Genomic DNA, 15,841 nt, shown 5'->3' on the forward strand with positions numbered 1-15,841 from the left:
GCCATTAGTGTAGTCTAGTAGAGATCATATATGCTGCAAAGAGATCATATATGTCTGCATGGCAGACACACCAGGGACAAAGGGCAACTGTTTTCTGACTACATACCTGAAGTGTAGGAAAGGATATTCCCCAGCTCCCCACTGGTATTTTGTGGACAATGCCCCAATACTCTGCTCCTGGTGGATGTTAGGCAGACAAGTATGTTTAAAAGTATGGGTCAAAAGTCCCTTACAGAGCAGTGCAGCACCAGAGAAAGGTATGTTTTATCCAGAAATGATTCTTACTATCCCAGAGATTTAAAGTTAAGACTGATTACACTGCATTTCTATACAACAGGCTAGCTGGGGAGAAAGCAGCTACTTAGAATATGAAAGGCTGTGTGAGAAGGGGAAAGTGCCTTCACATCAACCCCAGAAAAAGAAAAAGGTGTTTGTCTATATAATTTTAGCTCTGTTGATCAAAGAGGATGGAAAGAGAGGTCCACATTCCACCCTTCCAAACTGTACTTTTTCCAGTCTCTGGATGAAATCAGCACAGCCTACCTAAGGCTCATTTGCTCACTAAGCAGTGAGAAATAATTTATCACAACAAAAGAAACTGCTTTACTTAATGTTCTGATACTTTTGCTTGGTGCTCTCAGGGTGATCTGGAACATCAGAAACAGTGAAATTTCTTAGCAGAAGGCACAAAACTGCCTGAATCCAGAGAGAGCTCTACATGTTCCAAGTGAAACATTTGTCTCCAGGTCTCTTTGGGTCACCTGTACCTATGGCACAGGTCCATGAAGATGTGTGGGTTGGGACTGAACCCTGCCCTGGTGTTGCTGAACACCGTCCGAACGCCCTGGAAACAGAAGGAGTGCAGGCCTGACAACCTATAAGCTCTGTGTGTGTGACTGGAGGAATTTACCACATCTCCCTGTTCCACTGCAATGAGGGAGGGCTGAAAGAGGTTATTATGCTCCACACAAACAACAAAAACAACCACAGGGATGGAACCTAACAAAATCTCAGACCCACAAAATCCTCGGACTTTGCAAATCTAAACCCAACCCTTACACACAGCCTGAACTAGAAATTAGTTACTTTGCCCAACTTCTGAGGCAGTTTGGATTTAAGATCAAAGCTGTACCTCAGACACATCTCTAAAAATAAACAAATAAACAAAAACAAATGAGAGGAGTCCATGCAGGAACTGAAAAACCCTATATTAATACCTCTGAAAACCTCATGACACAAAATCCAAAAGGAACTGAGTTATTTCTATACACAGTATTAGCAAGACTACTGGAATATCATCTTCACTTCTGTTGTCTTCACTTTAAGAAGGACGTCTGAAGTGGCAGTCAGTTCACAGAGGTGATATAAACAGAATTTGAAATCTGAAAGCTTAACAAGAAGACTGATAGCCTTAAGAACCTCTCTTCCTCTACAGTTTAGCCAAGAAAAGGTTAAGAAGTGACAATCTAAAAGCACCTATATCAGGAGGAGTCTTTCGACAATATTTAGCAGGAAAGGCGATAATGAGATCTAATAGTTGGAAACTGAAGCTGACTAATTCAAACTATAAATAGAACACTTAAAAAAAGGCAAATAAGGAGATAATTAAGCATTAAAAGAACATCTAGAGACCTTATATCCTCCTCATCACTTAAGTTTTTTACATGAAGAGCAGAAATCTTTCTGCACATGTTGTAGCTCAGTTACTGGACCTAAACACAGCAATTACTGCATGAAGTTCTGTAACAAAGAATATGTCAGAGATTGTTTTATAAATTCACAATGGCTGCTCCTGGCCTAGCTATGAAGCTATGTGCTTAAAGAGTGGTTTTAACAGTGTTTGGGTGGTCTGTTGATTGACAACAATGTTTTGTGTCAATACTGACTGCACATACTGAGCTACAAAATACTACACTGCCATTGACTACAATTAGTAAAGCGATGTAAATGTGTTCCATGTTGTTTGTGACCTCAGACACTAACTTTATGGAAGCCTATTTCACAGATATTTCATGATTAATCATCTGTGCTTTTACTCTGCAACAAGTCAGACTGCTGCGGAAATACTAAAGGGAAAGAAACCTTGCAAGTTTAAAAATGTGCCAACCAAAAGAACAGAGAAACCAAAACAAGAGTCAAGGTGAAAGGTTGGATCACATTCTAAAAATACTGTGAAAGAAGTCTTCACTGAGAAGAAGCTTTATAAATTCAACACTATCCAGCATGCTGGCTGGGAAGGAAGCAGGTACAGCATGTACCACCACTTTCAGTATCAAGAGTCTCTGCCTCCCTGCCTTATGCATCTGCCAGACACAGTGGGGAGGGCAGTAACTGGAAACCCAGCTGTGATCCTGGCTGTGGAGTGGACAGACAGTGGTTCCCACAGCAGAAGTAAACAGTACCAACTACTGCAATGAGGTAAAAACCCATAAGATCTGAGGATGAACAGCACCAGTATGGAAAAGAACTGCTGGAGAAAAACTGCTTCTGTGTTGGGATTTTTTGTGCCTACTTTGGGCAAAGCACAGAAATGCTTTGTGTGAGTGTGGCAGCCAAATTCTCCCCGGGCCAGGGGAACAGCTGAGCAGCCACACACACGTGCAGCCAGGCCTGGGAGCCCATGGATGCTCAGGCAGGGACCAGACAGAGTCATCAGAAACACTGCAGCAGCAGCTCCCATTCCCACCAGGAAGCACAGAAAACTGGGCCACACAGGACATGTGAGACACAGCATGGGCACGAGTGACCCTGGGGCACAGTAACTCAGTGGCCAGCAAGGGAGCGAGCACAGGACCAGAGAAATGCTTTAAACACAGTTTGCATCCAGAAAAGGAGTGTGTGTGGAAGACAGCTGAGGACAGGAATGACAGTGTCTTGTGGCAAACATGGACTTCCCCCTCTTTCCCCTGTAAAATCCCAAACCCGTTTGTCAGAGGGCAAAGCACAAACTTTTGTTTGCTCCTGGCCCTCTTGTTCATTGTTGCTTAAGTACCCCAGGAATGTGACACCTGACAAAAGTTTACTTAAAACATCTTTATTTCCATCAGAACCGCTTCCCCTCCAAAAAGGAAAATTCCACTCTTCTTGTCCCCATCCTAATTCGTCTCTCACGGGCCAACAGTCCTTGGCCTTTCCTATTTGTCAAACATTAAATCATCTCAGCAAGGAAGTACCTGGCTCTGATCTTGCCCTCAGCTCCAGTTTTTGTTCCAATGTCAGTGATATGTCCTTCCTCCTTTGCAGCATCCTTTTGTGCACAGCTAAGCTCACTCCTCCTCCTCCTTTCCCACTGCTCCTGGCAGCAATCATGTTCTACACTAGAGAGCCTGGGCATCACAAGTATTTGAGACCCCTCAGAACCTGAAAATAGCCACAGCACAAACGCATTCCACTTGCCACAGCTGGTGAAACTCTGACCTTGTGTTGCAGAACGTAACTGAGCAATTCCAATGAAGTGGAAGGAAACACAGCACTTCCCGTTAAAATAAACCCTCCATATTTGTGCCTGTCATGAAAAACAGGCCAAATGCTTGACAAGGAGTGCAGGAGATGGGAGGGGAGATTCAGCATATTGTATTTAAGAGTAATTTTCTTCAGTTAAAAACAACAGCCAGGAAAACCAAACCAACTAGACCTTATTAAAATAAAACAAAACATATAAAGCCAGGGACTTCCCTGCTCTCTTCCATAAAACCAGAAGTAACTCCTCACCCTGCCCCACCCCCTCCTCAGTCCAAGACCTTAAGCAGCCTGGAGCTGACACTCACGCAGGTGTGCTGGCAGTCTGACGGTGTCCTCCTCCATCCTGATGGCTTGAGGCACTGGGACATGTAGTGGTGACGAAGTGTAATTTGGTACCGGGCTCGCTGGAGGTGTGTACGAAATTCTTTCCTGCTGTTAAAAGAAAGTGGGGGGGGGGGAGGGAGAGAAAGAGAGGACAACGTGAACTTTGGAACAGAGGTATGAAACCATGGCAGAGGAGGTGGATGTGGGTGGAAGGAAGGAAGTGTGTGCCTGGTGATGTGCACTAGTGATGCACCAGCTGCCCAGGGAGCCCCAGAGCACACACAGAGCACTGGCAGCCAGCACTGCCCAGTGCTGAGGAGAGGCCAAGCACCTTTTAAGGTGGCAGGATTACTTTTCAAGAGAGCCACGAAGTTTCCAAGGGCCTTCTGAGAAATTCGCCAAGGGAGGAAAGGGGAAGTGACATGCAAGTGGGGAGGGCTTTATGTCACTGAAAATCTGACACCAAGTCCACGATACATGCTTGAGTACCACTGAAGTGCCAAAACCACTTAATCTTACATTAACAAATCAGTCATGATCTGAACAAGCTAAATGTTCAGCACTATACCCCTTCCTACCATTTTAAAGACATTAATCAGTAACTTTTGTCATTGCTGCAGAAAAACATCACCAAGACTACTCTATTTACCATCAAATAACGTAGTACTCTTGTTTTTGCTAAACGAGTTACTATTACCTTCTTTGAAGTAGTTTAACTTGCAACCAAGTACAGTCAAATAGAGTTAAAGAGCAACTTGTGAATGTCGTATTAGTTTCGTAACTGTCACAACTGGGTTCTTACTTAGGAAAATGCCTGACGAGAAATCTAAGACTGAAACTTCACGTTATCTGAAGGGAAAATTCTTCCATATTCTAAGCCTCCAATCATCATACAAAATATACCCTTTGTAAATAAACATAGCCACAATTCTACAGGAACATAAAAAACTATCATTATATGCTTCCTGGAAGGTAATGCATGTTATTCTCCAGAATACTGACACGCCAGTGCAAGTATGGATTTACATCCCTGCACACAGAGATGCAGAAGGAGGTACTATAATTCCAGAGCATTTTCAGGACAGTACAAGTGCAGCCTCTCACCCTGACCTTGATCTCCGGCAAACGGAAAAGACAAATTTGGTGCTGGACCAAGAGAAGATAATTGCTTCCATGACAAACCACAGCATTATCACAGCCATGAGACAGGAAAATAGACTGAGGCTGATAGAGGCACCTGCAGAATGTAATGTAACCACCCTTGCCACCAAAGGGAAGGGGAGGTTTGCAAAAAACTCTGCAGGCAGATGAGGTGACGTCCAAAAAACAAAGGGAACACCTAGAAATTCTTGCAGCCGTGGCTTCAAAGCAAGCCCAGTTCACTCTTTTGCAAGGTGCTGTTTGCTGCTCAGGAGCTCAGGCAGAACCAGAAGTTTACCCTCAATATCAGGAGTCCCACCACAACACCCTATAGCCACATGGCAGTTACCAAAAAGGGATGTTCATTGTGATGCAATGAAGGACGCACCTGTGGAGCTACAAGGCATTATTTGATTTTTCAGCTTCCCCAACTCCCTCCCTGACCCAAACCAGCTGACTCTGTGCTTCCTGTTACAGAGGTGTGCCCATCTGCACCTCTGCCCCTGGTGCACAGCACCCCTGGAGGGGAGGGAGACCAGGCACTTCCCAGCATTTCCTGCTGCCGTCCACAGGGCAGGTAATCGAACCACACTGCAGCCGCTCACTTTGTTCATGGAGATATTCATAAAAAGAGAAACACTTCTGAAACACAGATGCTGCCTCTGTTAAGGGGCTCTGGAGGATAGGTGGGAGACACGAAGTCCTTTTCTTCCCTCCTGAAGAATGGATACAGTCCAAGCTCAGGTCACATTGCATGCTCACTGAATCACCACTGCAAAGACAAAGTGGCTTCAAAGGGTCTCCCCACTGCACAAGAACAGGTGGAAAATGAAATTAAATCCAGAACGCATCCACTTCCCTCAAGACCCAGGAGATGCTGTATCAAACCAAGGCATTATGCTTCCAATATGTGCTGCCTTTACAGATCAATCTCCTAAAGACATACCACAACTTGATTTATATCATGACAGTTTCATTGAGGTTTGCTGTTTTAAACAAATGCATTTGATTCATTGTTTCCTAGTATTCATAAGGACAGGACAGCCAAAGCCAAACAAGATATGGAAGTGCAGTTACTTTTCCCACACATCTTGGATATCCACAGTACTGTGTGAATTACTATTTGCAGAAGGCATTTTACAAGGCATGGAGGGGAGTTAGCTATCCAATTCCTATTAGTGCCTTTGAAATGCCCTCTCTTGCTAATCCTGTATTTTTCTGTCAGCACCTTTAGCCTAAATATCAAAGCAATTTACAGACATTAGGTAAGTCTTTCTTTTTATTAGACACACAGACAACCTAAGTTACAGCAAGAGCACAGCTCAAATGAGCTAAGCAATTTCAGAGTTAAGCTGTCTTGAAAAAGAACAGCATGTGCCTCTCAAGGGCAATACATTTAACAATTGCATGCTGAAAGAGCTGCCCTTTAACTGTCCTGGACACATTTCCAAAAGGTGTGGAATGGTAATGGCACAGGGAGGTCAAGACACTGGGCTTGTGGAAAAAATTAGCTTAATCCCTGTTTGCAGCATGGGGCAGTAACGTGTCTGGCAGCAGAGCTGCAAGCACCAGTCCAGTTCTACAACCTGCTCTGTGCTCAGCCTGCACAGTCAGTGCACAAGCTCACATGTGCTCCTCCAGGCTTTCTGAGGCTTTCTAGAGGCACATTTCCAGGAGGTACCTGTTGTGCTCACACCACTGAGAACGGGCTGCATTAATCTTCACAACTCCAGGACTGGCCAGTGCTTCTCTCTGTGGAATCCACCAAACAAAAACATGGCTGGTGTCTCATGCTTCTGAGGTTATGCAACCAGATACTCTGCCACTAGGAATTTTTCTGAAAGCATTTCCTAACTAGTCAAGTTTAATATTTCCCTTTGTATTAAGGCCAAGAATGGTAGGTTGTTCAAGCCACAGCTTGGGAGGAAGGTTAGGTAGTGCTGGTAGAACCTGCATGAACCTTGCGTGCTCTTGAGCAAACAGCCTCGCTGCAGCTTAATGTACTGGTAAAAGAAACTAAATCAATACACATTTGATGTGGTCCTGTGAGATTTTTGGTGATGAGTGCTAAGAAGGAGCTTGGTACTACCACATTCCTTATTCACCACCTGCCAGGGGACTCTATAAACATCTAAACCTACAAGGGACCAAATGCTCAGCCCCAAACAATTACCAGCTAAGAAATTTCAAAATAGCAACTCCTGAGCATTTTGCCAGTAGCCACAAAGAGGTGACTAAAACAGATGGCACATTGCTTGCTGTCATCATTTTTGATCAGTTTCTTCAGCTCACATGGAGTCAAGAAAGTTTCACTATGAAATTTCATGTTGCTTACAGTAATTGAAGAGCTACACAGAGTCAGTTTCAATGGAAGGCCCTTCCCTGGGGTTTCTCTGGTGGCTGGTGCTCCAAGAGGGCCACCTGGACAAGCAGCCAGGTCTGCTGAGAGTAGGACATGCTTTTACCTGCCCAACCGAGCAGAGACAGGCTGAAACACATGGCTAAAAATCAAGAGAATCTATGGGTTCTTTCTCTCTACTAAATATTCAGCTGCTAAGAGTGCCATAGATAAAGCCATCCTGCCTAAATCAAAAGCTATAGTGACTGTGACTATGTTGTAGGCATGTACCTAACAGCTGACTGGATACCCAAAGCCATCAAAGCATACACTGACTTCAGTTTGAAGAACTGGGGTACATCCTTTACTAACAAAAGCTACCTGAACAGAATTTTCTGTCAGGAACACAAATAATTCACATTGCTAAAATAAATTTTAAAATAAATTTAAAAATCTAAGTATCAAAATTAAATTTAAAAGAAGTCTAACATTTAAGGATGAGGAAGGCTGCAAATAAAATAGCTCCAGGCTTTTGATATAATTGCACCTTTCTAAACTCCAAAGCAACAGCCTTGCAATCTGATAGTCTTTTTGTCCCTTTACTAAGTTCACTCATATGGCAGGCACAAAGAGTATACATGTTTTTGTAGAAATGAAAATAAAATATCCAAGAATGTCTGCTAAGCAAACTCTTATGTTGTTCCAATGACATGATTATTTCAGTAGCTGGATAGATGGCATAGTAAAACTATTTTTTTTTAATTGATAAAGCAAAGAAATGCAATACCTATACAGCAGTTTTCAGGAAACCAAAACAGGCAATGTGGTCTGCAAACACCTTGTGCTGGACAGAAAAGGCAGCTGACCATAATCACTGAATAAAAACTTTCTCCTATACTGCACATAATGATACCACACAGGGAGAAAGGAATTGAGAGTGAAAGCTGACACACATTTGTCTCCCGGGGCGCTGGTGTACCTGTGCCATGAAATGACAAAACAGGACAAGGGACCAGGAGGAGCCTGTGAGGGTCTGGTTTTCCTCCTGTAGTTCCTCATAGGAGTAGGTGGCTCAAGCATAGCAGAGGGGGAAAAGGGGCCTTAAAGACAAGGGTGGTTGGGGGAAAATGATTTGTTTGCAGGAAAAATTCAGAAGGCCCTGAACATCTGGGCACCCAGCAGAACAATGCCAGCAAACCAGCCACAGAGCAGCACAGGGGAAAACAGCCAGAGATTCGAGTAAATTAATCCTTAGGGAAGAAAGTGAGGAGAAGAGGAAAGGGAAGGAAGACAGATGCACTGTTCACCAGTGGTTTGTATGCAAAACAACAGCTGGATATGAAAGTCCAGAAGACCACTGTGAGATGAGTTACATGGTCTAACATAGGGAGCAGGAAGGAATCAGAGCCTCTAATGGACTGAGTAGCACATCTGGGGACTTTGGTCAATGTTATAGTTTGCATACTCCAACTTCTGCTAGGGACAAAGCTTAGACTCCAAAATAAGCCAACTAGAGCTCTGCAGTAACAGGCCATGAATTCAACTCTCCACTTCCCTCCCCTCCCCCAGCTGCTGTCGTCTTCTTAATTTCCATGGCAGACATCTCCTAATTTCTGATCCCATTAATATAGCAATTCACGTCAAATCTATAGCAGCATAATCAGCACACCATCAGTAATTAGAGAAATTAAAACAAACACATCTCTCTGGAATGGACCTTATGCAAAGCAGCACTGGGAAAGATTAACATCTCGTTTCCTGGGCAGAAAGCAGAGATTGTGTCAGTAACCTCAGCAATTTTGTGAAGTTCAGTTCCTCCCTGACTCCTCCTTCCAGCCTGTCCTCCCTGCACAGGGGCAGGTGATGGCTCCCTTCTCATGCCTCAATCCTTACTCAAGCAAATAAAAAACAAACACAGTGGTGCAATGGTTCATTACAAAGGGAAGGGGAAAAGAGACAGTGGGGAAGTTCATGCTTCTCCCATAGTGATTACAGCCACTGTCCTAATTAAATTAAAACTGTACAGACAGCAATACCAATGCACTTGGGTGCTATGAAAAGGCAGCTTGAGGAGGTCAATGCTGTCATTGGAAATGCCATGATACAGCTGCATTATTGTACAAGCACTCCAAAATATTTCAAATTAGCAAGTATCAAAGCAGCAAAAAAACAGCTTAACCACACGCTTAAAAAGTATTTCTTTGCTGCTAATATGGGGGAATAGAGAATAGAACAGGCTATATGAAGATAGTATCAGATAAACTAGAAGATAAAACTAAGGCAAAAAGCTCAGTACAGTTCATCAAAGGACCAATCACTTATATGTATAATAAAGAATTTCATCTGTAGATATCCCAGCCAGGCAGCAGAAAACACACAAGAGGCAGGTTCTGGTTCAGAATTTGAAAGCAGAATCATCACAGTCCAAACAAGGGTAAAGTCTTATCTATCCACCCACCCTTCTGCAGCAAGGCTCCAAGAAGAGGCAGCAAAGCTGGGACTTGGCCCCCCCGACCTACTACTTTCAAGGCAGAAATTAACCATGGATTCAACTGCCTGACATTAAGAAACTGTCTGCCCCCAGCCCTTTTCAACATGCAACTCCAAAATTTGCATCCTGGGGTTGTCACTGCAATGCTCCTCTGAAGAACTTGCTACTGACCTTTGTTTAAGCAGGGCATGGAAAAAGCAGGGCCACTAATGTAACCCATAGGGTCCCTTTGGCATCTATGATTTGTTGGTACACTCACTCCACACAAAGCACCACAGAAGGCTCAAGAGAGACAGTTAATTGTATAGCTAGGGAAAAAAAAAATCCCACATGAGGCTTTGAAGTACTGTGGCCAGTGAGTAAGCAGCAGGGAAGCAAGGAAGGCAACAGCAAAGAACTTTCCAGGCTTAGCTGCACGTCAGAGATATTTCACTGCACTTTTTGTGTTCTCTTTTCTAAAACAGGGCTGGGAAGCCTCATCTCTGTAACATACGGTGGTTGTACAACCATGCCTGTGTGCGTGGGAATTAACACCCTGAGCACTCTTACTGCAGTCATGTGCTCATTTCAGGGCAAGGTTCCTGCAGGCCATGAAACTGAGATGGGAAGACTAAGGGGAAACATGGTGTACAGGGAGCTGCCCTCTCAGGAGTTATGGGAAAGCTCCTCTTCTGCATCTCAGGGCTGGCATGGCACAAGTGTTTTCACTTGGTTGCATTACTGAGCTGTCAAAGTTGCATTGTTACTGTGCATTGAAACACATATCTAAGGACAATCATCATTTCTGATCTTCCCACCATGGCAGAACATTGCTTTCTGAACATTTCTACTGAAGCTACAGATACTGTGAACAGGGTCCTCCACAAAAGAGGATATCAAATATTTACACAGCACAATCACAGGTCAGAACTGTCACACAGACGAGGTCAACTCATTCACTGTCCTGGGATATCTAATTGCCCATCAGTTAAGTAGTGAAAAAATTATGGGAGAGTAATTCACATAAAAGTCTTTTAACCCTTAGTCACTGATGGAAACAGAATTTCTGTAGAGCTGCAAAATCCTGAAATACACATTTTAAAAATACCACTTACAAATACAAGAAATTGCCCTTCTTGGTCCCAATACACAGGTGGATCCTGCTCCCATCTGTACCTGCAAAATTCTTCAGTGACTTTTATTTAATTATTTTTTTAACAGTGTTTCTTATCCAGATTTACACTGGTGGAAGTAAAATCCACATATGGGTCTCAGACTTTCTCTTCTCCAGTAATTTAAGCTTACTTACTACTGGCATACATAGCACCCCTGCATTTCCACCACAGCATTTTCCCCACACTTCAGACTTCTGGCAGAGTTTCCATGAAAAAGGACATGTCAAATACCCAGAGAAACCTGGGAATGCCATGTCAAGGTCTAATGCTACCCCTCACAGTTTGTAATCCTGAAGATTCAAGTAGTGCCACAGTAACCCAGCACACACAGCAAGGCAGGGAAGTGTGCCACATCCCCTTGTTCCGAAACACCTTTAAGTAGGTAAAAACAATTTTCCAGAAAGAATCTAGGCCAGTCTGAGAATAGGACAGCTATAATAAGGGCTGCTGGTGAAAAAATGGGCAGATCTACTGGAGTAAAACTAAACAGAATCCTCAACAAGAGAAGACAGCCAAATACAATACCCATTCTCAAAGACTAGCTAGTCCAGAAACAAGGGATCATGGATGTTTGCCGCTATTAAATATAAAAATATAAAACTCACAAAGATTCAGATTATTCAACTCCCAACACATTAAATGCAGAGGGAGTTCCTAGAAAGGGCCATACTTGCACTGACCTTGACTACTGTACAGAAACTGGATATGGAAGAAACATCAAATTACAATCTTCCTCTCCCCCTATAGTCTTTCACCTACTCCAACTACTTACTTCAATGTGAGCAACATTAACATCAGTGTGACTAGAAAAGGAAGCTCTAGCTGACAAAGGAGAGTATATAAAAAACAGCTGGTAGGATTTCACCTAGAATATTGCATCCTGCACCTTTGCAGGCTCTTCATTCTGCATCATACACACAAACACACCCCTATGTATGTAAGACAGGCAAGTTTTACGACAGTCAAATGATCTAGCTTGGAAAGAAGGAATAAAGGAACTAATGAGATGGACAGAAGAAAGGACAGATACATCCCAACATCCAAAAGGAAATACAAACAGAGTGGAGAAAAGGTAATCTGGAAGACATATTGCAGAAGGATATGCTAGTAAGAAGCTGTGATCAAAACATAAAGATGCATTGGGAGCATCTGAAACAAGCCGAGTTGATAAAAAGAAACAAAATCAGCAGCAGGTCAGCCTGTAAAAAAAAAAAAATTTTTTTTTTAAAAACAAACTATTTAGCAGCTTTTGTATGGTCTCTGCAGTCAGCAGTCTAATAGTATGAGAATGCAAGAAACTGACTTTTTGCTGATCATCAGACACCAAAATACTATTTAGAAAAAGAAAACAAACCACCTGGGGGATAGCATGAGGCACAGTAAAATCTTTTATTTCCTATAAAACATGGTCCTTCTAGCACAGGACCATCAGGATTGGCAGAACTTTAAGAGGAGTTTTTAACCATATTTGTACAGAAACAGCTGGTCATGGTACTGCATATCTGATCCAAAAGAACAGATGTGCTCTCATATGTGTTCAAAGAGAAGCTGAAGCTCCTGAGCAAGACATACTTTTAAGAAGTGGTAGATGACAGGAAAAGAGCAGAGCCTGAATTCAACAATATGGTCTATATTCCATGGACAATGACAGGGTCAAGTGATGGCTCTTTATTAAATGCTTTCTCCTCCATTAAAGCTGCACACTTTAATGATTTGACCATTGCTATTAACAAATCTGCCATGTCCCTGCCTGGAGCTAATAAGTAATTAACTAAGCAGGTGAATATTCTGTTGCGTAAGGAGAGCTATTAGCAATCCTTTCCCAACTGCTCTGAAAACAAGAGATGCCTTCCAGGTATGACCCGTCCATGTGACAGGGTACACCCCACACAGACCTTATTCCTTCACTCTGGAAATTCCAGGGGCACTCCCAGCACTCAGAAGAGGAACGAGAAGTGGATCACCTCCTGTGTAGGGGTGCTGCACAGGGCTGGGTGGCAGATGCCAGACAGCAAAGCACAGGATAAAACACTCCACAGAAGAGGTCTGAAGAGAAACGGTGAGGACACAAGTCTGCCTGTTCCCACACCTGCCGTGACTCTCCAAAACAACCTGTGGCACTACCACAGCCCTCACTGCCTTGGTTGTGCCAACAGGACAATGGGATAAATGCTGAGGCCCACAGGTGTGTCAAGCCCTGTGACAAATCTCAGTTTAGCTGCTTTCCTTCTGCCATAGCTTTTCCTGTTCATTAAGTTCCCCAATTGTTTTAATTGCTCCTTTCAACGCCTGCATCACTTTTTGTTCTTCCTCAAATTATTATTTTGTTTTAGCTCATAATCCTGAAGCATTGGTTATGATGTTGTTTCTGGCAGAAGTGCTGAAGTTTCACTCTGGTTATCTTTGGCTTGTTTTCACAACCAAGCATTGCTGGTTCACATCTGAATGGACACTGTAGTGACAGCCACTCCACCCTCACCATAAGACTGCCTCTGACCTGCAAATATTGCCTCACTACAGAAGTGAGAAGCTTGGGAACTAAGCCAGCTGAAATAGAGTAAACTTCAGATGTATTTAAAAAAGAGAGTAAAGTACTAGTCTTAAGCCCATTTTAACTCAATCTGAAGGCTTCTTCATGGTCCTTATTACTACATTATTTAAATACGTCCTGTAATACCTTTAGCACTTTCTTGCAGTAAAGAGAAGTGTTATTACACTCACCTTTACAAGTGGAGGGACCAAAACGTAAGCAGATTAGGTACCCATTCAGGGTACAGAGGCTGAGGAAAAACCTACTTTGACACCTTAGAAAACAATATGTTCTCTCATGAACTCTATTTGGCTGTGAACCTCACTGTTAGGACTTGACATTTATACAGTGACAGTGCTCAGAAGCAAACAAACACTGCACCATTGCCCAAAGTGTTCCAGAAATAGTGAGCAGAGAACAGCTCTGATGAGCTCAAAGCCAAAATACTCAAGATAATGAAGCACCACAGGAAGGGCCTGTTTGAATTCTAGTTTACAGTTAGGAACAGACGTTCAAGATGAAGCAGCAAGTTACCTAAATCCCATTTCAACACTCTACCCACACAGCCATGGTTCTGGGGTTATGCTGCTGCTCCAGGAACAGAAGGATGAATTACAAGAGAAGTAAAATGACATGGACAACTTGCAAAAGCTCTCAGAATGCATTTCATTTTGCATTTTAGCATTGATTTTAAGCATCCTCCTCACGGGAGGGAACTTCTGATTCCTAACACTCCTCCTTGTCAAGGCATTGACTGAAATCTCTCAGCTCACAAGCAGCAGCAGAGATGGCCTAAATCAGAAAGGAGCTTCAAAGCTGTTCCAGAAACACATCCCTCCTTTGCCACAAGAATCAGGACAGAGGCACTCCAACCCTTCCCACAGTTATGCAACGGCACAGATCCATTTGGGCAGGCAGCTTTCCTCACCCATCCCAACTCACAGCTACACAATCTTAAATACCAGCACAGCTCCCTCCTGGTACAAGCAAAGCAAAACAGGGGGACATCAATCACCCCCAGTTAATCAAGCTGGGTGTGTTTAACACCAGAGCTGAGCTGTGAGACTGCCAGAGGAAATGGCGGAAGGAAAAAAAAAAAAACAAATCTGCTTACAAGAACCATGATAAAATGCTTCTTCTGTTCCTACAGCCAAGAAGGTGACTGAGACAATATTCCCAGCATCTGAGGGAATGTTCCTTCCAGGAAGCACTCCAAGCCCCTTCCACCACATGCCCATCCCCACAGTCCACCTCACACAAAGCAGCAGCTGAAGTTTTCATTAGGAGAAAATTACCCCTTTTTTTAAGCTGGCAACAAAGACATAAGACTTTTCCTGGCATTTCTCCTGTTTATACAGGACCTGCCAAACCGGTTTGTGTGATTTTTATACTGCTTTCTTTTCCACAAAGTCCTTCGAAAGGCAGAATAACAGAAAGCAACTAAGGAAAAAGTTTGGTTGTATAGGTCCAAAGATCAGCCCTTGGTAACACAGCTGAAAAATCAAAATTAACCAGAATCCTCCTAAATTTATTTGATTATCTGAAGACCATATTGTTTACATTTTGTGTTGAAGTAGAACAACTGTTTTGAATGGTGGAAGGCAGTCCCATTTAAAACTGTTTAACAGCTAAAGAGATAAGTTTCATGGCAGATAAAATGGGAAACTGAGGCACAGAGCAGTCAAATGAACTGCTCAAGGTAAGCTGAGGCAGAGATCAGGTCTTCTGAGCAACCAGCTGGTTTCCTGCATATTCAGTCTGTCACTTCTACATTGCACATGTCTAATTCCCAACCAGTGCTGGGATAGGGATGTCTGAACTCCAACAGCAAACAGTTCTGAACCCCAGAAACTGATGCCACTTTATCCTCCTATAAGGCAGTAGGCAAAAAATTATTCATCACTGCCTGGCTCTAAGTGTGCTGCCAGGGGTCTGAAGACCAGAAGTGGGTAACAAATGTTAGTAAACATTTCCCTCAATACACGCAGTCCAGCTAAAATCAAATGCTACACCAAAAATAGCCTTTTCAATTGCTACATAGGGGTTTTTTAAAACATTGAGGATTGTTGCTTTGTTTTGTTTTTTTTTCAGAACAATCTTGAGCACAGCAGCACACTGTGCTGCTACACTTTCCACTTGGCCTTTGATTCAGAAGAAAATTCTGTTTTGATACTAATTTTGCTGTCCACTTGCACAATCCTGAAGCAAAAATTAAAAGTAAAATGCAAGCTTAGCTTTCTGTTTGGAGTGCTCTTGCCTTGCCCTAATGTCAAAATCTACCCTGAGAACAACAACAAAAAAGCTACAGACATAAAAAAAAAAAAAAGAAGAAAAAAAAAGGGAAAAAAAAAAGGAAAAAAAAAAAAGGAAAAAAAAGGAAAAAAAAAGGAAAAAAAAAGGAA

General features: G+C 42.9%; 1 protein-coding gene across 4 annotated transcripts in view; it reads right to left on the bottom strand.

Moving 5' to 3' along the window:
- The window catches only part of ETV6 (ETS variant transcription factor 6), a 126,600-nt gene that overhangs the window by 76,778 nt on the left and 33,981 nt on the right, over window positions 1–15,841 (bottom strand). The window contains exons 1-2 of one of the 4 annotated variants that reach the window (XM_064421109.1): window positions 5,126–5,252; window positions 3,768–3,894 (exon numbers count right to left, since the gene is read on the bottom strand). In XM_064421109.1, the coding sequence (XP_064277179.1) occupies window positions 3,768–3,804 (37 nt within the window). In that variant the 5' untranslated portion in view covers window positions 3,805–3,894; window positions 5,126–5,252. Of the gene's footprint in view, window positions 1–3,173; window positions 3,361–3,767; window positions 3,895–5,125; window positions 5,253–15,841 lie in introns of those variants that run through there. The other 3 variants (XM_064421108.1, XM_064421107.1, XM_064421106.1) reach the window with 3 other exon arrangements.

This window comes from Passer domesticus, chromosome 5, assembly GCF_036417665.1.
Source record: "Passer domesticus isolate bPasDom1 chromosome 5, bPasDom1.hap1, whole genome shotgun sequence".
Classification (NCBI taxonomy): Eukaryota; Metazoa; Chordata; class Aves; order Passeriformes; family Passeridae; genus Passer; species Passer domesticus.